At 46.3% G+C, this 26,404-nt stretch overlaps 1 protein-coding gene across 1 annotated transcript in view; it reads left to right on the top strand.

Annotated features, from left to right (window-relative positions):
* Nucleotides 1–26,404, top strand: part of CACNA1E (calcium voltage-gated channel subunit alpha1 E) — a 345,741-nt gene that overhangs the window by 135,581 nt on the left and 183,756 nt on the right. Inside the window, exons 5-7 of the mRNA XM_074349901.1 lie at nucleotides 11,899–12,002; nucleotides 13,356–13,508; nucleotides 14,614–14,795. Coding sequence (XP_074206002.1) covers nucleotides 11,899–12,002; nucleotides 13,356–13,508; nucleotides 14,614–14,795 — 439 coding nt within the window. The remainder of the gene's footprint in view (nucleotides 1–11,898; nucleotides 12,003–13,355; nucleotides 13,509–14,613; nucleotides 14,796–26,404) is intronic.

Below are 26,404 nucleotides of genomic sequence, written 5' to 3' on the forward strand. Positions count from 1 at the left end.
GTGGAGCCTTTGGAGGTGATTAGTTAATGGGGTTAGTGTCCTAGTAAGAAGAGGCCCCGGAAAGCTCCCTCACTGCGTCCTCCATGTGGGGACACAGCCAGAAGATGGTAGCTGTGAACCAGGAGGCGTGTTTCACCAGACACCGAATCCACTGCCTCCTCGATCCTGGACTTCCTGGTGTCCAGGACTGTGAGGAGCCACCCCGTCTGTGGCATTACATCATGGCAGTGCAAACAGACTAAGACACACCTTGTTGCATATTGTACTGGAACTCTGGCCCAGGCCTTGCTGGGGAAGACAGATAAGGAAAATGAATTCTTAGATCGAAGACCGGGTGGGGGAAAGGGTGATTTGGGAAGATTTCCTAAAGGAAGTTCACACTGAACAGAGTTTTGAGGGAAATGTTTTGGAGGAGTAGGTCTTACCCAGACAAGGCGGGGTGCCTGCAAGGAGACGGGCACGGGAGAGCCTGACGCCTGTAGGAGACGACAGTTCATTCAGGCAGGTGGTGTGGCCGTGGGTGTGGGTGTGGGTGTGGGAAGAGGCTAGGCTGTATCATAGCATTGTGTGAAAGTCAGTAGGGAGATACTGGAGGATTTAAAATGCAAAGTTGCATCTCAGACTTGAATTTCAGAAAGATCATCCTAGTAGTGGTCTGGGGATAGGATTTTGAGAGAAGGGGACAGGGAGGCAGAGAGAAACCACTAGGTAGTGATGTGAAAAATGATGACATTGCAGTGGGGAATAGGGAGATTAATGGAGACAAAGCTACAGGAATTGCTGTAAGACAGTATCTAGAGAAAGACAGAAGAGGTGGCATTTAGGTTGAGATCTGAATGATGAGGGTAGAACAGCCATGTGAAAATATGGACTGAAGAGAGTTCCAAACCAAAGGACGAGCAAAGCCCTTGGAACAGAAATAAGTCTGAAATGTTTGAGAAACAGGAGACTGGCGTGACTGGATCAGAGAGGGTGGTGGTGGAGATAACAGAGGGTGATGAGGTGAGAGAGGGAGGAGGGCTCAGATTGTGCAGGACCTTACTTTTGGGAAGGTTTGGGGTGTTACTGTAAGTGTGAAGAGATGCTGGTGCATTGTAGGCAAGTTGATCTGATCTATCTACACCTTGGAAAGGTCCCCCTGCTGAGTGACGAAAGCACTGTAGAGGGTACGTGGAGGCCAGAAGCCCCATAGGAGGTGGTGGGACTGCAGGGTGGAAATGCCCAACTGGGGACTGGGGATGCCAGGAGAGAGATCCACCCTGGAGGTAAAGACTGGGGAGTCATTTGCATCTAAGTGACAAAAGCTTGGTTTCACTGAGGCCACTTAGGAAGAATGTGTGGATCAATAAAAATGGGGAAAGAGTGCACGTAGGAAACCTTAGGAAGCATTGCTTTTCAGGGAGAGTGGAGGGAGAGAAGTGGCCAGAGGGCAAAAGTGTAACTCAGAAGAAAAGGGAGGAATTTCAAGGACAAACTATAAGGACAAAACTGAACAGTAGTTGCTAGGAACTGGGGCTGGGCTGGGGCAAGAGGATTGACTATAAATGGGCTTGAGGGAACTTGGAGAGTGAGCGAAATATTCTGTATCTTGATTGTGATGGTGATTAGCTGACTACATACCTTTGTTAAAACACACAGAACTGTATATCTAAAAAGGATGGATTTTACTCTAAGTAAATTATATCTCAGTAAACCTGACTTCCAAAGAGATCAGAGCCCTTAGAGTTTATTTTTCAGTTGTGGTAAAACATACATAGCATGGCATTTACCATCTTACCCATATGTAAGTATACAGTTCTGTGTCATTAAGTGCATCCACATTGCTGTGCCACCGTCACCCCCATCCACCCACGTAACTCCTCATCTTGTAAAGCTGAAGCGCTGTACCCATTAATCACTAACTCCCGGTTCCCGCCTTCCCCGAGCCCCTGCCAACTACGGTTCTTACTTCCCGTTTCCATGAATTTCACTACTGGAGGTTCCTCCAATAAGTGGAATCACAACATTTGTGCTTCCGTGACTGCAGCGCAACGTCTTCAGAATTCATCTGTGTTGCAGCATGTGCTAAGCTCTCCTTTCTTGTAAGGCTGAGTAATCCTCAGACTATCAGATAAATAGAATCACTTAGTATGTTGCCTTTTGACGCTTGCTTCTCGCATTTAACAGAATGCTTTCGAGATTCATCCCTGTCGTTGCATGTGCCGAGAGTTCCTTCCTTTTTACTGGCTGCCTGGAATTCAGTTGTAAGAGGGTATCGCAATTTGTTTATTCACCGTCTGAGGGACAGTTGTGATGTTTCCAGGCTGGGGCAGTGGTGAGTCTAGCTGTGACAAGTAACTTCATTGTGGGCTTACAGAGCAAGTGGATGTTTAACTCTAAGCAGCCGCCAAACTGTTTTCCAAGAGGACCGTGCAACCCCCTCATCAATATACAGGAGTTCCAGTTGCTCCACATCGTTACCAGCATTTGGTATTGTCAGGCTGTTCAATATTCCGTTTCATGTTTTGTTTTAGCCTTCTAGTAGGTGTGCAGTAATGACTACTGCGGTTTTAATTGGCATTTTCCTAGTAATTAATGATGGTGCGTCTTTTCCTGTGCTTATTTGCCATCTGTATCTCTCTTTGGTGAGGAGTCTATTCACTTCTTTTGACCATTTTTTAATTGGGTTGTTTCTTTTCTTCTTATTTAGTTGTGAGTGATTTTTAAATTTTTTTTTTTACTGTCATGAAAAATGCTTCAGTGAACAACATCATAGTAAAACTTTGCCCTCAGTTTGGAGCTTAAAATAATTTCCTAAAACTACTGGATTACACAGAGAGTGAGCGTTTTCAATGTCCTCACATACACTTTGTTCAGTAGCTTTTTACTGTCTTTCAAATGGTGGCAATTTGATAGGCAGAACAGGCTCTCGTGTTGTTTTAATTTGAATTTCTTTGTAGTTCTTTGGAACTTTTTCATACAATCATTAAACACTATGTGTGTCTTCTTTGGTAACTTGTCCCCGGCCCTGCTGTTCTCGATGCTAGACTGGCGACATTTCTCATGGTCTGTCTTTTACAAGGTTGATTATAGAGGATGTGAAGCTCGGTGCCAGGGATGGTGGTTTACAGTAATTTCACTTTCCATAAAATATTAACCAATCTCAGCCTGGCTTCTTTCATGCTCAGAGGCCACGAGCCAATTTGCATAGCTGGCGAGGTAAAAATAACTTCGGAGCTGAAAAGGAAGTTCATTGCCGTCGAGTTAAATTTGGACCCTGGGTGTCAAGCACTTGTACAGGGGACAGCAGTCCTTTCGTCTCGACTCCGTTATTAATGGGCACACTCCATTGTTCTTTAGAAATAGAAGACGGTGCTCTCTTCAGTTCCCTTCCTGAGAAAATGCCCATGCCACTTAGTTCTGCTGGGAGACAACCTCGATTCCTCTAACAACTCAGCATTTTATTTATTCACAGCAGAACTGCAGTTAAAACAACCTACTTTGTGCTTACATACACCATCCCATGGATTTGGGTAACACATAAAGCATTCCTGTATAGAAGCACAGTTCTTTTGAATTATTAAAATTGCTTGTATTTTATTGTCTTCCAGGTAGGTGGCATGGGATGTGATATGACTCAGAAGTACTGGAATGAACTTTGGTTTAATGAGTCTAAAAAGTAAAAAGCATTTTGTTTTCTCTGACAGATCGCAGTAGTTCACTTGTGTTCTCTACAGACAAGTGATGTTTTAGAACAACTTCATAGCTGCCTCTTGGTCATGCACTATGACTGTAGGTCTGTCTTCTATGCGAATATGGGAACTTATCTGGATTTTTTTTTTAATCATTGTCATCCTAGAAGACAGAAGGCCTATTCCTGTCATGCAAATCAATCTCTCAGGCTTTGTAGGTAGAACTGGGAAAGTGGAACAATGGACAGATATATATTTTTAAATAAAACTTATGGATCCATGATTTGTCTGAAAGAGTCATTGATTTGAGAATATTTTATAAACTCAGACAGATTCTTTGAGCCATATATTTCCCAGACACTCCCCCTAAAAGGCTCCTTACCCCAATGTGCTGTAAGAAAGTAGAGTTTTACTACTTAAGCTTTCCTTTCCTCCTACTTTGAAGGACCCCTTCAGGCAGCCCTCCGCCCAGTGCCCACCTGCGCTCATCAACACTTGACACCCTGGGGGGGGCCTTTGACTCTTTCCATGATCATGAATGTAATTTTTCAGTCTTTCTGAAGCTGAAGAGGAAACAGCGCTTCAGTATCTTAGAAATTAAGCCACTTGCTAAGGTGACATCAAGCAGAAAGCTTGTACATCCTCTAATTGGTTTATTGGCTCCCTACCAGGGGCATGTTTCTGAGTTTTTCCTTGTTTTTCATGTATCTTACCTAGCTTTTGTCTGACCTTGCCAGTTACATCAGCCTCTTCACTTTGGTTTCTTATGCAGATGGTATTGTCTGGACAGAACAGGTGAGTGGGTTACTGTGAGTGACACACATCAAACTTGAACTAGTTTAAGCAGGGAGGGGCTTTTCAAGGAAGGGCTGTCTTACAGGACCACCAAGTTGCAGAAATGTCAGGAAGCAGTCAGGCCTCAGGAACTGTAGGATCAGGGTGCTCTCTCCAGCAGAATTCCTTTTTTCCTTCACTCCTCTTACCTCCGTGGGATCAGCTTTATTCTTCTTTCTCCCTGCAGCCAGCTTTGTTCTGTGAGAGAAAACACGGGCAATGACAGCTTTTTATCTTATGGCTTATATTTTATTTTATACCTGCTTTGGAAGAGTTTGACCAAACTGTGGTCCAAGTCTAAACATCCCAGGGAGCTCCCTGGCCCTGAACCTGTGAACCGGCCAGCAATGTCACATAAGAACGTTGTAGTTTTTGAAAAGAACTGTAGGGTTAGTGTGGTGGTGTTGGAGGCAAGGGAGGTATTGGCTGTGCAAACCACAGGCGGCCACTTGGCAAGGGCAGTGCTGAGTTATACTGCTGGGGAAAAGGGTCTGTACTCTGGTATTGGAGTTCGTTAGCGCATTCTTCTGCCGAGGCTGTTATTAGAGGCTTGGCCCCCAAGTGGGTAATTAGCTAGGTTCTGTTCCTCAGCTGGGCTCTCTCCCTGGCTAGCCATCTCACAAATGCTTGTTCCTGGTCCTGAGGGAGACCTGGTGAGAGAAAGTGTGTGGGTGGTAGATCAACAGAAATCCCTCAGCACTACTAGCAAAACAACTCAAAGAACATGTATTTATGTTAGCGAGTTCTTATAATGTGGGATTTCCCTCTCCAGCAATTCTCCTCCTTTGCCAACTCTCCGAAGCACAGTTTTGGTAACACTCATATGATGCTGCGATTGCAGGACACCGTAAGGCTCTGCAGAGAGGCAGCTCTGTGGTCGTCCAAGAGAAGGGCATTTGTCAAGTAGATGTGCCTTTGGGATGTATTTTGAGCTATTAGCCATTATCTTTCGTAGCTATGGAAAAGACTCCAAATTTGGAAACTGAATTTCTGAGTTTAAGCCTCAGTTTGACCAGGTACCTTGGTCTAGCCAGTTTCTCTCTGTGAGCCGTAATTCTCAAACTTAGAAGATGGGGGATAATGGTATCGTTATGGAACAGGGCTGTGTGTGCTGAGAAGTAACCATGAGGGAGGTTTTTTTGTTGTTGTCATCATCAGCTGGTCAGGACAGTCACAGAGTTTCTACCCATCGCTTGGCATCTCTCCTTGCTGTGTCTGAGTGGATAATCAGGAACTTTCTCATAAAAAAGAAAGAAACCCAAGACCATTGGTAGGAACTTAACCTTTGTTTCCACTTCACTGAGGTTAAGCAAATAACACCCTCCCTTGTACATTTCTGTGTTCTTCACCTTGCATCATTTGGGGAAACTTTTCTTTTGATTTAAGGCTTCTTTCAGAGACAAAGAGGGGTTAAGCTCTATGTATCCCCTAGGAGATTCTTAAAGATGAAAGCAGAAGGGAATTTTCATCGATGCTGGAGGTCACTCAAAATTACGACTTGTGGCTGGGGGGACATCCTGGCAACCTCTTCATTTCTGCTTGAACGGGGCTGTGTGTACTTCTCCTGGAGTGATAGGAACTGGTTGTGAATCAGGCATTGCCTTTGGTCAGCCTGTTGCTCAGCTTGAAGGAATTACTGTCTGAGGGGCTCTCCTACAGCAGGGTTCCCAACCAGGGGTGCCCTCAGAGAACATTTGTCAGTGTCTAGATACGTGCTTAGTTGTCATAACCTGAGGAAGGAGGATGGAGGAGGGGATGCTGTTGGCATCTAGTGGTGGAGGCCAGGGATGCTGCCCAGCCTCGTACAGTGCCCAGCACAGCCCCCTACATCTTCTGGTCTCAAATGTCCATACAACTTCCTCTCCTTGCTGTGATGTGGTTTGATTATTGACCTTTCTTTGAGGAAGAAAAGAGAGAATTTTTAGGCTATGATTTTTCTGCTCATCAAAAGGCATATTTTGGGACTCCTTCATATCCACTAAAAATCCTATGAAACTTAATTAGGAACCCCTTTTCAAAATCCAGAAAAGGTTGCCTTCTCTTTATTAAATACACAACAACTTGTTCCCTTCTGAAAACAGGTCTTCTCTATTGGAAAGGGGCAACTTGAGCCTGCCCTCCTTCCCATCCTCCTTAAGGAATATTAGGGCTTCCTGGCTATTATTGATTATCTGTGGACTTAGAAGAAAGTCCATGCTCCCCTTGGCCATAAATTTACTCCAACCCAAGCCAAAACACAGAGCAAACAAACAAAAACAACCAACCAAAAAAAAAAAAAAAAAAAAACCCAGAAACAAATGGGCTGCCTCAGGATGGTTTTGAAGTCAGCATGTGTGTAAGATCGCCCATTCCCGAGGGCAGCAAGATGCTCTTGCTGCTTCAGGTGCTAGAAAAGGGGAAGGGTCTCTCCTCGAGCCCTGTGTCTTTTTCCAGGTCTTGGAAAAGCACAAAACCTTTCAAGGCAGATTGTTTTATTGGTCTGGGAAAACACCAAGACTGGTGTTATTCAAGCAGCAATTCCTGTTGGTCCATCTTGTCCTCCTTAGAACAGTCTCCTTAGAAGGAGCGTGTGTTTTGGCTGCTCTGTACATCTGGGTTTTTCAAGCTGTGGACCAACCCCATTAGAGGGTCAAGAAAGCAATTTAGTTGATTGCAGCCAGTATTATACAAAAGGAAGAAAGGGAGAATTGAAGATAAAATATGAATGTATTACACACAGAAAGAGTATTATTTTATGAAGCATTATACAATTATCTATGCAGACGACCCCAGCTTATGATGTAAATCATATTTCCCAGTGTAGGCAATGATCAAAAAAGATGTGAAAAGCCTTGCTTCATATGCTTCTACTTTTGTTCTAAGAACACGGGTCAGTTGGCGCCCCGCAGCGTATTGTCCCTCGCACTCCAAGGTGTAAGCGCCATTACTTGCCCACTCCTAAGCCAGTCACTACTTAGGACAGTTTGCTCAGACTAATGTGGGTGCACCCTCTAGGGCTGGAGAGGGGCCCAGCCTCCCTGGTTGGCACGACCATGGAGTATCTCTGTTACGTGGGAGGACAACCGTGAGGGAGGCACGCCGCAGCTGCTGCCCCGGGAGGAGCCCGTGGGGCTAGGAGGTGGCATGCATGCAGGTACGGGGACCACGGCAGACGCCAGTTACAGCAGCTGGGGCGGGGGCGGGGGAGAAGGTAAAAGACCAGCCGTTAAATCGGAGACGTCCCCTGGAGCTCAGAGTGGCGGCGTGGGAACCCTGATGCCCCATCGCTAACTGTAAGCCTGGAGCTTTTGAGCGCTGCCAGACTTGGTGCAAACCTCTAACATAGCCTGTAAAGTCTTCTTTGACGTTTTTCCAGTCTCTGCAGCCTCTCCACTCTCCTTTCTTCCCTGGATCAGTAGGTTCCAGCCACAAGACCCCTTGTTTGAGTTTTCCAAGTATGCCAATCTCCTCTTCTGCCCCTGCGCCTTCCACGCGTGCCTTTTCCTGCATGTGTGTACGTGTAGGTACTGGGGCAGTCGTCACCTGCTGGTCCTGAGGGTGACTGGTGACACGTCTGTGGGGGTTGGCCATTTGTGGCCTTGGGATGAAGGAGACTCAAGTTCACTCTCTTGTTTGGGGACCAAACTGTGACCTTGGTGTTTTTAGCAATGCACTGAAATAAGGAACAGTGGAGCTGCCTGGGACCAAGAAGGCATTGCCCGGCGTGATGGCAGAGTGAGAGATGGTTGGCTTTGATCTCACGAGAGAACTGACTTTAATACCTGGTCTTGTCATTTATTAGCAATTTAACTTTTTTCTGAGCCTCAAATTCCTCCTCTCTGAAATGGAGACAATAGTAATATCAGGAGTTTTTGGAGGATTTAATGAGATAACATGTTGGAAGATGCTAGAAGGTGGTAAACACGGGAGTTGTCACTGCAGGGTTTCCCATTCTCACGGCACTTTGTAAGCACCTCTGTTATGACACTCTTCGTGGTGAGTTGTGATCATTCCATTTCTGTGTCTGTCTCCTTCTACTGGACTGAGGCCCAGGCCTTTTCTTACTGTTCACTTTTCCCAGGCCTCCTGCCCAGGGCCTGCTCCAGACAAGACTCAGACGTGTGCCGAACTGGGTGCTCTTTAGTACTTGGGGTTTGCTGGGAGGCATCTTTGAATTTTGAGTCTTCCTCCTTCCCCGCCCTCACTGAAGACTGGGCAGATCCTGTCCTGTGGGATCTGCTTGCGAGCAGGAGTCGTAGCAGTCCGTTGGAAGATTCATAAAATCGTAAAATGCTCCAGTGCACTCCTGGGTGCTCAGACAGGCACGTGTTTGAGTGGCATATCAGCTGTGCTATCCTGATCTTTTCATTGACAAATTCTAGGGTTTCTGCGGGGTTTCTGTCCATATGATCTCTGCTGCAACACGTTTATTACTTCCATCAGTGCAGTTCCATCTGTCAAGCATTTACTGAGCACGTTGTACATGCCAGACCCTGGGCGAGGTGTGGGCACTTCTAGATGAGGAAGATAGTATCCCCAGTTGAGGTGTTCCAGGTCTTATCAGGGAGAGAGGTGAGAAAACAGAGACTTTCTCTAGGATATGGTATGGGCAGCGATGGCAGTGGGCATAGCGTTTTATAGGTGCTCAGAACAGGGCCCTTTTTCTTAATTATCTTTCCCCCCTAAGAATCCCATTGCTCCTGTTTCTAACAGGTGGATGGGGGAGTCGAATTGTAATTCCTGCCTGCAAGGATGAGTTGAACACTGGCAGACACCCAAGGGCCAGTGTGCATCAGTCAGAGGCCCAGCTGACAGCCCTCCTGCGCTGGATGAAAGAAACAGTTCCGGGGGCCGCAGGTGCAGGGCCCTGCCTGAAGTGTGTGGGGCTCAGAGGACCTGGGGAGAGGGGTTCGGCCGAGGCTGCACCTGGCGGAAAGGGCACGGACATTTCTCATGGCTGGCTTTGCCCAGCCCCGGTGCCAGATTTCTGCTGCTTTCTTTGGAGTGAGCTTTACTTTTCTTCCCTCCCCCGTGTGACTGTTCCTGTTTCTCTGCCGTTGGCTTCTCCGTCAGTCTTCCTTTCTTATTTCCCTCCTTGCTTTCATCTCCATGTTTCCTGTCACTGCTCCCTCCCCATCCTCTCTTTCTCCTCCTCCACCCCCTTTTCTTTCTCCCTACACTTGTACCTTCCTGCCTTTTAATGTGGTCCTGGGGCTCCCACCTCCGTGTTCTGAAGTGTACCTGGTTCATTTCAGGGTTGGGGAGGAGATTGTCATTTTCAACGGCCCTTTTTATGACGTGAAAGTGCATCTCATGTGTATCTGGGTATCCTAGGAAACAGAGCTCTGGTTTCTGAACAGGACAAGTGTCTATCCACTGTGTTTGTAAGACAGTGAACCAGAGAGAAAGCAGCCTCCCCTGTGCCCTCAGAAGACTCAGGGTACTGGCTCCTTCCCCTGTTACAGGAGCAGGGGAGCGATGACCCCGTGTCCCTGGGGTTCTGATTCTCTGTCAATACACCCATCCTTGAAGCTTCTCTTTCTCTCCTCTTTATTTTTTTCTATTTCTGTCCTGTTTTGTGGTCCTATTTTCCACGTTTCTCCTTGCTCTCTCTTCTCTTCAGTTTTCCCCTACTCCTTAGAAATTATATCACTCCCCTCCCAAATTTCTCTCTTTGACCTCGGAAGATAGAGTCAAAAACAGTGTCAGAGACTCCGTTCTCCTCCAGTCCCTCCTTTTCAGATGAGCATATGGAAGTGTAGCTTGGGAGAGACCGAGGAGACTTGGAAAGCTTGCATAGCTCCTGAAATTCTTTATGAGAGAAGGGTTTCTTTCTGGTTCTTATTTTGAGGTCGGACCAACATTGAATTATAGACTCCGAAAGTTGAAAGAAATCTCTATTGATCATTTAAATAACTTTCAACCCAGTGTTGGAACCCTCTTTACTTCCTAAAAGAGAGTTCTTCTGTCTGTGCTTGGACACTTATATTGTCAGGAAGTCACTACCACATAAAGCAGTCTACTTGGTTGTTGGCCAGCAATCTTCGTTTCAGAGTGACTTCTCAAGACGGGAATGTTCTGGACCTGTGTAATTTGTGCCTACTGATCCCATACCTGCCTGCTGGAGACAATACAGCATAAACCTCTCATTCAAGTTTTTGTTCACACATTGAAGGCACTCTAAGTTACCTTCCTCCATCCTTGAAATATTTCAGAGAGGTTCCACTAAAAATAATTAAATGAAATAAACCATTCTTGTCACCCTTTGACTATATAGAAAATTCAGTTTTCTGAATGACTCATTCCCCAGTAGTTCCATAGAGCTGAAATTGTCCTGGAGGTTGAAAGGAAGAAAAAGTGCTATCCTACAGGAAGGCGGCTAAAATTAGAGCTGTAAAACCAATATTATTGATGTTTGTGTTAGACATAATATCTGTTTTGCACATTATAGTTTACGGAACACTCTTAATGTTCAATACCATGTCATTTTGTTTCTGTAAGTAGGCTGTGGTACTTCCCCAGTTTGTACATGAAAGCAGTGAAGCCCACAGAGGTTGACTTGCCTCAAGGCACCCAATTCTCAAGTGCACGAATCGGGACCGAAACCCAATTCTTCTGACTCTCAGTCTTCTGCTGTGTCTCTCATAAGTACTTAAGTGTCTTTGTCTCTCCAAAGTACCTGCAATGTCATGGGATTATATGAAATAAATTGTCTCCTCAAGACAAGGTATTTGGTGTACATGATCTAATAGGATTGTTATGGATTTTGGGTGTATGTGTATGTGTTTCTGGATATGGCTGTAGAAGTGGAAACCAAATCCCGGTCATGCAGTGACTTGGGGAGATTATAAAAATACTGTATGGGGACCAGTGAAGTTATTCCCTGATTATAAGCATCAGTGTGATTGATTTGTTTGGTTAAAAATTCTAAGTGTCAAGATAGAGAAGAGTCAATTACTCCTGTACTGCAGTTAACTCAGAGAGATTTCCTGAAGGAGATAAGAGGCAGGGGAATCTTAAGAAAACTTTGAAATTAAAAAAAAAAATGCGAGGGCCTTGGTAGGTTGGAAAGGAGGGAAGGAGGTTGGCAAGGGGCAGAGAGCAGAGTAGGGGATGTGGTTTAGGGGAAGGAATAAGACAAATGCTGGGGACCTTGTGTTTTACTGATGATTTGGAACTAGGATTCCAACGTGATGACACGTCTTCCTCCTTTGCAAAGTGAAACCCAGATGTGGCTAAATTTAATTCCACTCGGAACCACTGGTGATTCACCCGAGCTCAGGTGCGCCCACACACAGCTGGCATCAGCTCTGTGCGCTTTCCAGGCTGATCATCTTTAACCCAGCTTCCCCCATGAACAGGGGGAGAAAGCCAGACTGCGGTAACCTTGACCCTTCTGTATCTCCATCTGCAGCATCCTGGCCACTGCGGGAACCCACTTCAACACACATGTGGACCTGAGGACCCTCCGGGCCGTGCGTGTCCTGAGGCCCCTGAAGCTCGTGTCAGGGATTCCTAGTGAGCACCTGCCTTTCTTCTTTCTCCTCTGCTAATAGCTTTACTGATGTGTCCTCAACCGGATCCAGGGTCTAAGAGAATTTGGGATCAACATGAAATAATCTCTTTTGGGAGGAAGCCCCTGCACTAATAAATAGAGGAGATGCAGCAATCTGGCATCCCATTTCATTTTCAAATTTAGCAGATTTTCTCCCCCAGATTTTAAAGATAATGAAAGATCTTCATAGAAAGTTTGGAAAGTAAAGGGAACAATACAAAATGAAAGTGAAGAGCGCCCCTTACCCTGTCACTCAGAAATAACTTTGGTCAACATTTTAGCATTTTTTTTGGGTAATTTGGATGCTTTATAAATCATATTATATAATATTATCATATTGTATTTCTATTAAAAATACAGACGTGAACTTGATTAAGAAGTTTATAATCTCAAGTGCAACAATCATCAATGTTTACGATGCTTGGTATTTTTAGATAGTTAACTGTCTAAATCCTCACAACTCCCTGTATGTAGGTTATTAAATCACAAATATAGTAAAGTGGCAGGGAAGGAATTCCAAATGTGGTCTTCTAAGTCCGGTATCCTTATCACCATTAGCATATTTTTTATTCATTTTTTTCTACTGTGCATTTTCATGTAGTTGGGATATATTTGCTTTTGGATTTCACCATAAGCATTTGATTTTCCTGACATTAAAAATTCTTCAAAAATATGATCTTAGAATCTGTATTATAGTCTGTCTTGTATGGGTCATAACTTATGTAGTCTTTTTCTATGCTTCTGTTCATTTAGGTTATTTCTTGGTTTTTTCCTACCTAGAAATAGTGCTGCAACAGACATCTTTTTACTAAATATTATTCAAATCTCTGATCCTTTTTTAGGCTAGAAGTATAATTTCTGCCTGAAAGGCTGTAGTGTTTTATGAATAGTGGTTGTACTAATTGTGCTCCCCCAGCAGTGGGTGGGAGAGCTGGATTGGAGCCAGAGTGGTGGGGAAGATGAACTTTGTCCTAAAGGGACATGCCCTTTAGGAAAGAAGCCCATTCTAATAGGTTTCATCTTTGAGAGGAATCCAGAAGACAATGTGGGTGAAATAAATGAGGGAGGGGTAATGGGCATGTAAGTGATCAGGAAACGGTGAAGAGGAGGAAGGGACTGGTCCCTAGGGGAACAGGTGATGGCGGTCTTTGCCTTGTCCTGGTTATCCCTTTATGAATTGTCTTTATCATCTCAGGACCAGTGGTGTTTTTCCCTCACAGACCTGCCCTTCTCATAGGAAAGGGTGCCCTGAGCCTGCTGTACCCGGTGGTGCTCAGCGAGGGCTCCGGGGGTCACTCTCTTTCTTTTCCTCCCAGGCTTGCAGATTGTGTTGAAGTCCATCATGAAGGCCATGGTGCCCCTTCTGCAGATCGGCCTTCTGCTCTTCTTTGCCATCCTGATGTTTGCAATCATTGGCTTGGAGTTCTACAGTGGGAAGTTGCACCGAGCATGCTTCATGAACAATTCAGGTAGGGTCGCTGTTTCCTGACCTCTGCTTCTTCCCTTCCTTTCTCCTCTGGTCACTGGGGTAATTTCAGGGCATTTGGAGGCTGGTTGGAGAAGTGTGTCCTATCCCAACCCTAGAATTAGAATCAGAAACTTCCTAGTCAGCAGCACAACCAGCCCAGACGAAAGATCCCCCTTGGGCACTGATACTGCAAAGCAAAAACCTCTTAGGTTTACAGTCAGAGGATTTCAAATAGAAGGTCTCAGCTCCCCCATCCCACAGTACATGGCTATCAGAAGGCATGTAGGAAACTATCTAACTGAAGAATTACCCTTTGTACCATGGCCTCTTTGGCACACAGCCAGGGAGACCCAAGGGTCCAGAGTCAGACTAGGGGCCCTCCAGATCTTGGAGACATTTTCCCTCCATGCTCCAGCTCTGACCTCCCCCTCTCGGCTGTGACGCCCCACGCAATGTGGGAGAACTGAGGGAGCCCTGAGCTTGGCTTGGCAGGGTGCCTGGGAGATGAGTGGTACACAGGCCCCACATTCTTGTCTCTCTGTATCCTATGTGTTCTTTTCACGTTGAGTAGAGTGCCCTGGGAGGACAGGGCTTGGGGGGAGGTTGAAGGAGCCCAATGAGGTACCATGTTTTTATGAAAAGAATCTTCAAAGGACACCTTCCACATTGGATTTTTATTTTTTACTTTTGTCTCATTCAAGACCAGGAATTTAGGCCATAAGGACAAGGAGTTAAGACCCACAGAAGGGACTGTTGTTTAAAATCGTCCCCAAAGAACTCAGAAAGATCTCAGGGTCTATCCTGGAATCTGAAGTTAGAGAATCAGTGAGGTTCTGCCTTGTCAGTTCCTGTGGTACTCAGGAGAAAGTAGAAGATTTGGCCTGCAGAAAGTAGAGATGGGGACATGTGGAGAGGCTCCATTGTGAGAGGAGTTTGGGATATGTTGGGTTGAACACATGGTATGTGAGGAGTTGGAGCCTGAGACAAAGAAGGACAGACCTTTCTGTGGGAAATAGAATTTGTGTGCTTGTGGCTTCCTGGGATCCTTTCCAGCTTGCGCTAAACATCACGTGGTTTATTCCCCCACCCTCCAAATGTGTCTGTAGGTATTCTAGAAGGATTTGACCCCCCTCACCCATGCGGCGTGCAGGGCTGCCCAGCTGGTTATGAATGCAGGGACTGGATCGGCCCCAACGATGGGATCACCCAGTTCGATAACATCCTTTTTGCCGTGCTGACTGTCTTCCAGTGCATCACCATGGAAGGGTGGACCACTGTGCTGTACAACGTGAGTAGGGCTGGCGAGGGGCAGGGGCAGGAGGGAAGGGTCGTGGGATGCGGTCTGGCGTTGTTTTGGGCTGGTTAGTCTCGGGAAGGGAAGGCTAGGGTGTGTGTGTGTGTGTGTGCGTGCGCGCGCGCACAGACTCAAGAGTGGTAAGGCTTAGAAGTTCATATCACTCTGGTTTTTGGCCTCTTGTTAAGTATACAGCTTCTTAATATGGTTAGGAAGTTGCATGCCTTATTTGCCGGGTGAACAATGCTAGTTAAATCAGATCGACTCAGCACTTAGAGAGTATGTTCTGCTACTAGTTCACCCTGGTGGTGGGATTCAGTGAGGGGAACCAAGAGGCATAGGTTTCTTGGTTGCTGTCTTCAAAGAGCTTATCATTGGCCTGGGAAGATATTACAGTAGTTCTCAACCCTGGCCACACATTAGAATCAGCTGGGAGCTTTAAAAATTTACACCACCTGGGCACAACTCCAGACAAATTAAGTAGGAATCGCTGGGGGTAAAGGCTTGTCATTGATTTTTTTTTTTTAAAGCTTCCCAGCTGATTTGAATATGTAGCCACTGTCAAGAACCAGTGCATGACATGCACACGAGAAACATGCTTAATTGTAAGACTCGCTAGGAATGCTTGTGAAAAATTCTGATTCGCAGGCCCTTTCTGTAGAGGCGTTGATTTCGTGCGGCTTTGATGCATTGGTGAGCTGTAATTTTTTACATATGCCTCTGGTGATTCGTATGATCAGGCACATTTGGAAGGTTCTGAGTTGGTGCACAAGGCAAGGCTGTCTGACTGTCAGGGATGTTAGGGGACCCCTGCATGGGGACAGAAGTCAGACAGGGTGACCACTGAGGTGTTTCCCACCTCCCAGAGTCTGATCTTAACAAGTCATAAAAGTCGTGGTCCAGAGTCTAAGTTCTAAAATGACAGGACAGGGAGGTGTGTGGTTTGATGCGTAGGAGACCTAGGTGGGCAAAGCAATTTGGCAGGTTGTCTTTGTCTAATAGGTGCTTACAAAGGTCTGTTCCCTTCTGGGCAGCCCACCCCGAGGCAGATACCTTTGGGCTTATTATCCCCCTTACTGGCACTCCCACAGCCTGCTTTTACCCGATGGTGGCTTGGGTTTCCTTTTGGCTTGATTCCATCTGGATCAGTGTGTTGGGTGGGACACAGGGTGGCTTAAAAAATGCCTCCTTTGGAAGGACTTCTGGACATAATCTGTACTGGAGGGGTAGGAAATGCTGTCTCTGGAGACACTCAACCAGATTGTCATCCCCGAAGAGCCAGGGTTTGCATAAGGCATGGGCAGTTGCTAGTAAACGTCCATCACTGACTTGGACCTATTCCCATGCAGCTGGAGCTTTGCAGCAGACCTAGAGGCCGTTACGCCAAAGCTCTTCAGGGCAGTGATGAAGTCCCATAGACCAGCTTATGCTCAGCAAGCCCAGGAGTTGTGTGTGACCTAGAAAAACGTTGAGGACACTCTGGGATTCTCACCGGTTGTGGGGGTGGCAGGAAGGAGGGAAGGGAGGCAAGGTTGCTGAGCCCAGTCGCTCCTCATTTGAGATGTGAAAGTTGTCTTGAGGCTGTGTCACTCAGGTTAGCCGGGCACCTCTGGGAATTAGAGCACCGGCCCCACAGTGGCTGGTGTCATTTGTGGGGCTTTGGGAGTGATGTATTTCAATTATATGTGAAGACTCACCTAAGTGATGTGATAAATGCAATGAAAGCCTGAAAGGAGAAGTGTTGCATTTGAAGATACAGGCGAGATCTGTTGGTCCTCTGGAGCCAAGGCTCAGACCTACTGAGATAAGCAGGAATCGCTCATCCCTTGCATTGGTTCCTTTGTTCCTTCCTTCATTCTTTCTGTTCAGTGCTGAACACTGTGCTAGGCACTATGGGAATGGGGAGCAAAAAAGTTCCTTGATCCCTGCTCTCCTGGTGCTTCTTCAAATTCCGGTCACTTTCTGGTTATCTATCCAACATGAGTGGGGAGGGGGGAGTCACGCAGAGACTGTGAACTTGCTCTCTCTAGGTTTGTTCTACCAAGGCAGCAGGGGGAAGAGGTCACTCTGCAGGTCCTCTGAAAACTTTCGTTGCATGGACTCCCAGGGCCACAGACTCACAGTAACTCTGACTGTGAAGCTGATCAGTCACTGAACTTGAGTTTCCCGAAGGCCCCCTACTGCCTACCCCTGTGGCTGGAACCAGGGTTGAGGGACCTCACTGAGCTGTAGGGCTGGTTTCCAAAAAGTGGATGGCTGCTCGTGGGGCAGAATGAACTCATGTCCACTTTGAAATGACATCACTTTCCAAAGCCTTGGATCTTGGGAGAGAGTGTGGAGCCAGGAGTCCATGGGCAGTGGTGAGAGTCACAGTTAGGCGAATAACTACCCCTTAATTCAGGAGAAGTTGGATGAAAAAAGGCATCCAAGTTTCAGCCAGTGGAACAGGGACAAAGTCTGGCTCCATCGGAAGAGAAAGAGCCAGCAAAGCCCAGGCTTCAGTTGAGGGACTGGGGTGTGACATGTGGCCCAGGCAGAGCTCTCTTAACGGAGCTGGACATACATACATCCAGGAGTGAGGCTCGTCTGCTACTGGAGGAAGGTTCAGAGCAGTGGACTCTTCATACTGGTGGGCACAGGGTTTTCAGTATATAGTGGAGTCACATCATACCAACTTTTGTTAACAAAACAAAATTTAACTGAGTGAATTTTCAAGATGTTACTGACTTTATTCAACCATTTGTGACTTGGGTAGCAGCCTGTCTAGCAGCTGGAAAGGAGCTTGGAGGAGCTGTACAAAATGAAAGGCAGAAGGGCGCAGGACCAGCAGGTTACACTAGTCAAAAGCGGATTGGCTGTGGCCAGGTCACTTTGCTTTAGGGCGTGGCGGGCTTTGGTCGGGCAGGTGACCTCACTGGTGCTGACCAGGCAGTTCCTATTCTTGGCTTTAAGATCCCATTTGTGGGAGAGGCCAACACTGTAATTAAGTTTTGGTCTGGTGACATGGGGCTTAGTATAAGTGACTCTGTTCTGGGCCTGTTGTCTTGTTTTTAATACTTTTAATTTACCCAAATTCAGCCATTCACCTTGAACAGGAAAGAGGATCTGGGAGAAGGAAAGTAACAATTTAAATAGTACAGACTGATTCACCTGCCTCTCCGCTCCCGCGTGCGCCCACTGCAAGTGTGAGATGAGAGATCGTGGCTGACAAATGGCGGATTCTGGTATCCCATGTCAGCAATACCTGAGTATTTCTTTTTCTGCTTGTAATTTTAACTCAAGATTCTGTAATGGCAACATTTTACATATGTATTAGAATGGGTTGCCCACCATTGAATTAACTACGAACAACTAGTCACTCTAAGTACGTCCACATATACGTATCTTTGTACCTAGAGAAAAATTACCCATGTGCCTTTATTACCACCACTGCTAATAAGATGCGCAGGTAACTGATTTCCCTTTCTACCCCTCATTCTGGGTAGGCCCAATCCACCCAGCTGCTGTATTTCCTCACAAAGGCCACAAAGAAAAGGGAAGTCCCCGTTTCCCAGTCCAATGCCTCTTCTATTCAATGGTCGCAACAAATAGGTAAGATTTATTGGCGCCAGTTACGCCCAAATGATCAGGAGAACCTTCAGGTTGACTCTACACAGAAGCTCTCTCACACATGCAGACTCAGTTTAACCTTTTTCTGTGTGACTTTAATGCTTCCCTGGCATTTGCATCCCTTGTCTGCTGCACAGACTCTTCCTGAAAGCATCCTGTGACCTTGCATTGCTCCGCCATTGATTACTAGGAACTTGATATGCATGTAGCTTCTCTCATTATCATGCAAGATTGTAAGGGGTGGGGGCTCCCATTGTCAGGGCAACCTGGAGTCCGTCCTGCAGGCTCAATTTAGTCTCTCCCCAAATTTCAGCTCTGCTTGGTCACACTCCAGCTGTGTCTTGGCTTCCCTCCCTCTGCTGGTAGAAAGAGGCAGAGCAGTCTGCAGTCCTGCTGGCTGTTCTTCCTGTTAGGACTATCTCTGCAGAAGTCTCTCAATGTGCAGACTCTCCCTTATTCTTACTAGTTTGATTTGTTTTCTTTCTCCTCATCTGGATAGGCGTTCCTTCTCCAGTACAGTACCTTCTCCCTCCGATCAGTGCTGTTCACTCTGCAGGTGTTACTGTGGTTCCGGTGTCAATTTCTAACCTTCTTCACCTGGGCTAGACATGGCTCTGAGCTCTGACTTTCTCCTGATTCTGGTCTGAGTCTTCTCTGCTGTCATTCTGGGTTTGTGTTATCTGCTGTTTGCGGTATCGGGACTAGTACACAGATAGCAGGGGTTCCGAGTCCCTGTCTGCAGGTACTCAGATCTCTGCTTTTCAAGTCCAGTATTTTGGACCTGTGTGTCTGTTTCATCCGTATTTTGCATCGAGCTATCTCTTGCTTGGTGTCGATAAGTCATGCAGGTGCGGAAATTTCTCGAAGGCGTGCTGCTTCTCCAGCTTTGCGGGTACCTCGGTTGCATCGATTATGACTGCCTTGGTGCTCTGTGCTGCTGTGGTGGAGAGATTTTTATACGTTTTCCTGGCTTTGGGCAAGAAGAGGCAGCTTGTGGTCTGGATGCTTTCTGAGAGTCTTCCTCACTCATCAGAGGTCCCTTGGTGTATAGTGGTGCCTATAGCTTCTTCTAAGTTGCCTCCTCCCAGCTACACATAGTTAATATTTGCTGAGTGGTTAACAGCTCTTCAGTTTTTGCCTCGTTGACATTTTGCTTATGTGTATTATGCATAAGCATGTTGAAAGTATAACGCCATTTCCCAGGGTTGGTGGAAGACTGCCATCTCCAGCTTCCGGAAGTTTCTCTGACTCTATGGTATCTACAGAGAACGCATTTGGTGCTGAGTTCCACAAGACTAAAGGATGTGTCTGCTCATCTCTGCTCAGTCTTCCTCACCGCCGCCTCCGCATGCCCTGGGAACAGAACATCCTCAAGACTCATTTGACAAATAGGGGGCAGGAACCTACCACCATCTTCTGGTGTTAGAGCAAGAAGGTGTACCAGCTGACCTCGACTAAGCTATTAAGCTGGTCAAATCTGTAGACTTCTATAACCAGGATCACCCATGCTCTGGAATAAGCTGTTTTTTCCCCACGTCCCTGTCTGCACAACCCTGTGGCCATGTCCTTGCAGGAGTCTGGGACCCTGTGATAGAGATAGGACCCCTGGAATCTGATTGTGTTCACCTGTGACTTGTCTAATACACAGAGGACTTGATAAGTAGATCCTGGAAGTTAGTCTGCTCCCTTCCCATGAAGACTAAGAGGTGATGTTGATTGGGAAGAGGATAAAGAATGGGATTTGGACATGAATGGAGAATTTGTGATGCTTGTTTTATATGGTGGTGGAAGGAGAGAGCCGGATAGATGAATTCAGGGTAGAAGCCCAGGCTGGAGACAGAAACTTGGGAGTTTTCTGTGTGTCGATGGCATTTAAAGCCCTCAGGCTGGATAAGCCATCACGGAAGGGAGTGTCTAACTATAGAGAAGTGGTGCCAGAGCTGAGCTCCAGTGTCCCAAGCTGTTGGTGAGTTAGGGAGTTACCAGCGAGAAGACTGAGGAGGAGCGGTAGAGAGGAAAGATAAAAATTGGGGAGCGTGGTGTCCTGGAAGCCAAGTGAAGACAGTGCTTCAGGAAAGAGGAAGTAGAGGTGATCGCCCGAGTCGGGTGCTCCCTCTGGTTTAGTAAGTAAGATAAGGACTAAGAATTAATCATCAGAGGCCAGGAGCAGTTTGAGTGGATCCGGAGGGGCGAAAGCTGGATTGGGGAAGGTTTGAGAGAGGATTGGACACAGCCAGACAGACCCTTGTGTTGAGTTTTGTTTGGTTGGGAAAGCAGAGAAAATGGGGCAGGTGGAAGAAATGCCATTCGTTTGCTAATGAGGATGAACCATTCAAGATAAAAATCATTGCTGATGAAGGAGAGAGAGAGGACAGTTGGCAGAGCAACTTTGTAAAGCAGGTGAGGGGGACTGGGCTCCTGGCCATGAGAGCGCAGGTGGAAGGCTGGGCTCAGACGCCAGCGTCACGGTGCATCCAAGGTTCCAGGAGGGAAGGCTGCAGAGGCTGGACGTGGGTCGTCCTGGTGACGGAAGCTTGTGGAAGTTCTCCGATTGCCTCTTTTCTCAATGAAATCAGAAGTAGGGTCATCAGCAGGAGGTGGCAGGAAGGAAGTGTTGGAAGTTTGAGGGAAACCGTGAACAGTTTTCCAGGAGAGTGAGGGAGTAAGTGGAGCGGGGATCTGAGCATTTAAGACCCCGGTGGGGTCAGCGGTGCTGAGGTTCAGGTGAGACCAGTGAATGTGCTGTTTTCCTCCGGTCACACTCAGCCACTGAGGTTCAGGCTGGAAGTAGGTGGAGTGTTGGCTTTTAACCAGAGTACTTTTGCCAGGTGAGTTCAGTCAAATGAAGGTTAAGAGAATGACCTTAGCAGAGGGATGGAATTTGAGCTGGAGAGGGAGGAAAGAGGTGGGAGAGAGACTGTCAAAAGGGAGTAGAGGAAATGGATTCTAGGCCCTTTGTCAAATGTTCTCTTGAATCCCCTGGACAGATTCAGTCTGTGGAATAAGTTGAGAAACGTGTGTCATTGCATGGAGGAAGTAGGAAGTGAATTTTGAAACCAAATGTTCTGATTTCTAATTTGGTGCTCGAACTGCCCCCAGCAGAGGAGAGTGAGTGAGTGAGGGGTGTGGGTGCCCATGTGCAGAGTAAGCTGTCACTAGAAGGAAGGGGTGGCACACCTCCCGTACCCTCCCAGACTTCACGCCTGGGCGCCTGGCCCCGCTTCAGCCCAATTCACAGTGTTGACTTGGGAAACATTTGGGGACTGGAACCCCCCTGGCCTGCCCACCTTCCTTGCTAGCGTTCTGCTCTGTCATCTCGTTTGCCTCCTTGGAGCATCTCTTTTTTAAAACACACAGACGTTGGTAGCTTCTGCTGCTGCCTTTGGCCGCATGTTCTCTGTGTTTGTCACTTGTCCTCTCTCTACACCCTGCAGAGCCTTCCTCCTGCGCCCTGACTGCTGGGCCAGAGCCCGGGGTCTGCAGTTTCCACTCGCTGGCTCCCTCCATGGGAAAAAATGTGCTTTTCTTTCTTTCTCAGCAGCCCCCCCACACACACACACACACATTCTTACCCAGAGCTGCTTCCTCCTTGAAATGATTCCTACTCTTTCATATCCATTTTGATCTCTTAATAATTTGTCAAACCCAAGATGTCACCATGTTTGGGGCTGATTCCAGATATGCTAAGTTTGCCTCCTGATCAGGCGCCTGAATTTCACACCCCACACCAGGCCAGTCTCCAGGTCTTTTGTCTGTGCAGAGCCATCAGGCTGGCGCTGCGCCCCTCGCCTCCCTTTCAGCCCCCTCTAATACACAGTTTGCTTTCTGATCCCTGGCCAGAGCCCTCGGCTGTGATCCTGCTGTTCTGAGGCAGTGCCAGCCTTAGGACTCAGGGGCAGGAGTCAACTGGGGGTGATGTGTGGGTGACTCAGGGGCTATTTCAGGTACTTTCCACTGGGTCACTCTGGAGGCCAAAATCTTATGGAACCGCGGCCAGACAGGGATGGCCCCAGGCCAGCCTCTGGCACCACTGGGCAAGCCATAAAAGTCTCTCTTCATTTTTCCCTCAGTTTCCCACTCACTGGAAAAGTAGTTATTGAGTCGTTTCTTTCAGTGCCCCTCAGTGTGGTCCATCCTAGAATCATCTGGGGGCAGTTAGTATAATTACAAACTCCTGGGCTCCACCTGGATCTAATGAACCAGCAGCTACAGAGGTAGGAGGGAGGAATCTGTATTTTTAAACAAGTTCCCTCTTGGTTCGGAGGCCACAGTGAAGTCTGAGAGGGACTGATGCATAGGACGGTAATAAGCAGGCCTGGGGAGGGTGAGGTGGGCTGCAGAGTGGGCGGGTACTGAAGGGAAAGCCTTCAGCCTGTCTCCTCCACTACGTGGATTTCCACGAGGTAATACTGTACTCAGCATGTGTCTGATATAAAGTGATTGACACACAGTGGGCTCTCAGGAAAGAGGGCCAGAACCGTTGGTGTTTCCATCCTCCCCAGGGCACTTTGCTGGCTGCCTCCCTCTCTCCCCTGCCTGCTGGGTCTCCCTCTCCCTCCCCCATCCCTAGGCCACTGCCCTTTGCCCTGAATCAGGGACTTGTCAGCTGAGATCCATAGATGGACTTCAGTGGCTTCTACAGAAATGTCAGATTTTGCTTTTAAAATGTATCTTTTGACTATCATGCTTCCTTGAATCTAAGCTACGTACATTGATTAGAAGATCTACTAAAAATTTAATAACACCATTTCAAGGGGGGGAAAACCCTACTACATTCTGTATGTTACATAGTCCTATAGTCTGAGTTCTAAAACCTTCCTCTGTGAAGAAAGGTTTATCTTAGAATTGAGGAAGAAGAAAATTACCCCAAAACCCCCCTACTTTATAAAGTCACACATAATCGATGTGTCTTAGACCACATTTTCACGCTTGGAGACTACCTGTGGCCAGGCTGGCTTAATTCCTTTATGTGCAGATCTTGGTTTAAAGCTTCCTTTGCTGTCTCTGTGTTCATTTGGACTCTGTGTAAGTGTGCTATTGATCAGAAGGCTTGTGGTTCTGTGTTAGTCTTTTTAAAAAATTCAGGCCTGAGCTTGTTTGCTCACAGAAAGTGATGTAAGTGAGCACATCATTACTTTTCTGTATGATTCAGGATTTTCTCACTACCGTGAAACTGAAACAAAATACAGAAATAAATTGGATGCCAGAGCTGATTCAAGACTGGAACAGTCATCTCGAACCCTAGCTTCAGATTCTTCCCCCAAACCACCTCATGTTTTGAGTGATTGATTCTACATTAAATACGTGTTTTGTACTATAAATACCTATTTGTATTAGATAGAGAAAACATTACATTTATGCCAAAGGTTCCTTTCTGTAAGTCTTCCTGAATTGATGTTCTGACGACAATCCTGTTTGAAACAGCGATTTCTGATATAGAGGTGGTGTAACAGTGGTTAGGATCCCAGTCCCACCTTTAGTACCTGTGGGACTTGGGCAATTTGGTTAACCTCTGTGCTGCATTGTCCTTATCTGCGATGTGAGGATAATTATGGCACACCCCTACCCCCTCTGTCACCACAGAGTTGTAGTAAGAATTAAATAGATAACTCGAATAAAGCCCTTGGCGTGAGCCTCGCACCCAGGCAGCACTAATGGTGGTGTATAATTATTTAGAACATTTTGTGAAAACCACTCACATAAAGGCAACAAGCAGAGCATCTCCTCCCACTGCCCACTCACTGTGCAGACCTGCGCCTCTCCGACTGCTCCCTTCCTGCCTCTCAGCCTCTCCACTTTGTACCTTTCACGTGCGTCTTTGCCAATCTTGCACCCATGTTCTTTGTATTAGTCGTTCCTCTAAACTTTGGCCACCTCCTCCACAGAGCCTTCTGTGACCATCCCTAAAAACTCAAAGGAATGGAATACTATTCTGCCATAAAAAAGAATAAAATAATGCTATTTGCAGCAACATGGGTGGGCATGAGATTGTCATTCTAAGTGAGGTAAGCCAGAAAGATAAAGAAAAATACCGTATGCTATCACTCATATGTGGAATCTAAGGGAAAAAAGAAGGCCACTATAAACTCATCTACAAAACAGAAACAGATTCTCAGACTTAGTAAACAATCTTATGGTTACCGGGGAAAGGGGGTGGGAGGGGATAAATTTGGGAGTTTGATATTTACAAATGTTATCCACTATATGTAAAAATAGATTTTAAAATTTCTTTTGTATAGCACAGGGAACTATGCCCAATATCTTGTAATAACCTTTAATGGAAGAAAAATATGAAAACAAATATATGTGTGTGTATACAAGACGGGAACATTGTGCTCTACACCAGAAATTGACACATTGTAATTGACTGTACTTCAATTTTAAAAAGCAAAAAAAAAAAAAAAAAAAGAGAAAACTCAAAGGAGAAGAGAGCTTTCCTCTGAGTCCTTTGCCCCAGACCTAATTGTCAGTAACATTCATTTGGTGCTTTTTACCAGATTCCCCTATTATGAGTTGTCTTTTAGGTGCCTCTGTCCCTTTTCTCTTTTGAAACACTGTTCTGTCTTCTGGCATCAACCACAGTTCCCTAGACATGGTTAAGTATTCAGGAAGTATCCAACGATGGACTGATTTCACAGAGTGGCTCTGTGAACCTACCAGGGGTGCCGTGGCTTCCAGACTGCCCAGCAGTCCGCATGTGCAGTGCAGGGTCTGTGTTTAGAGGCAGGAGCTGCTATCGGGAGGGAAACCACTAATGCTTGACAGCGGGCTGTCACTGCAGTCTGATTCTCCTGCCGCACTCCAGATCAGCACCCTGCTCCCTTCTCCTGTGACAGGTAGAAGCACGCACACACACAAGACCAACTAGAGAAAAAGCAGGGGGGCCGTAATTTATTGGAGTGTTTACACAGGGTTTGTGCATAATTAGTAGTTTATTTCTGTGACACAGTTGGCCTTCCTGGCTAGGAACCTGGCTCTGAAATGCTCTTAAAGAGACCCGGACCTAAGAGATGGCAATCTGAGAGAAGGGCAGGGTTTGGGAACAGAAGGAAGAGATGAAACGTGCCCTGCTTTCTGTGATGAAACGTGACCAAGAACAGCCCCTAAATTGAAGACTCTCTACACACACACATACACACACAGACACACACACACACACACACACACACACACACACAAAAACACACAGTTTCTGGGATCACTTATTGCTGCTGAATCCATCTTTTACAAGCTCCATTTTTTACCTTTGTGAACATCAGCTTGGGACTCGATGCTTACTCTGAGGATAGGGGAGCAGCCACTGGACTCCCTCCTGCCACCAGCCCCATGTTTGCAGGCAAAACACTCATGTCTTTTTGTAGGTGTCAGACGAATAAACAAGTGTGGGTTCATCTTCTTGTTAGTGACACGGGGCTAGTACCACCTGCTGTTCCTAATCTCAGAAGAGTCTTGTATTGGTTACATGAGATAAAACATAGGAACGTGCTTTGAAAACACCCTCATTCCTTGCTTTGTGAGTGCTCCTGTTAGGATACTTATAAACTTATAAGTGTACTTATAAACTCGGTTTTGCTAAGTGAGCAGTTTTTTTTTGTTGTTGTTTGTTTTGTTTTGTTTTTGCTTATTCAAAGAGAGTATCCATTTACTGCATAGGCACATAAGGGGCACATAAGGCGAATTCTCATGTTTCCTGATCCTTAGCATCTATTTGCTGTACATCTCTGGTCTGTATACTAGGTGCTCTCATGGCCGGTGTTTTTGCTTAGAAATATAGTGTTATTTATATTATTTCCATATTAAAAACATACCTGTGTTTGATGCAAAAATGGCTTCTGAATACCTTTTAAGTGTTCATCCTAGTTTTTACTAACTTGCATTACCTCTGAATAATTGACATTACAGCTGCTGCTAAATTCTCATACCCTCTAGGACTTCCTGCACTTCGCGTTAGGTCAGACCCACCATTTATCTATAGCAGTGTTCCTGAATGGGCC

Source organism: Camelus bactrianus, chromosome 21, assembly GCF_048773025.1.
Source record: "Camelus bactrianus isolate YW-2024 breed Bactrian camel chromosome 21, ASM4877302v1, whole genome shotgun sequence".
NCBI classification, from domain to species: Eukaryota; Metazoa; Chordata; class Mammalia; order Artiodactyla; family Camelidae; genus Camelus; species Camelus bactrianus.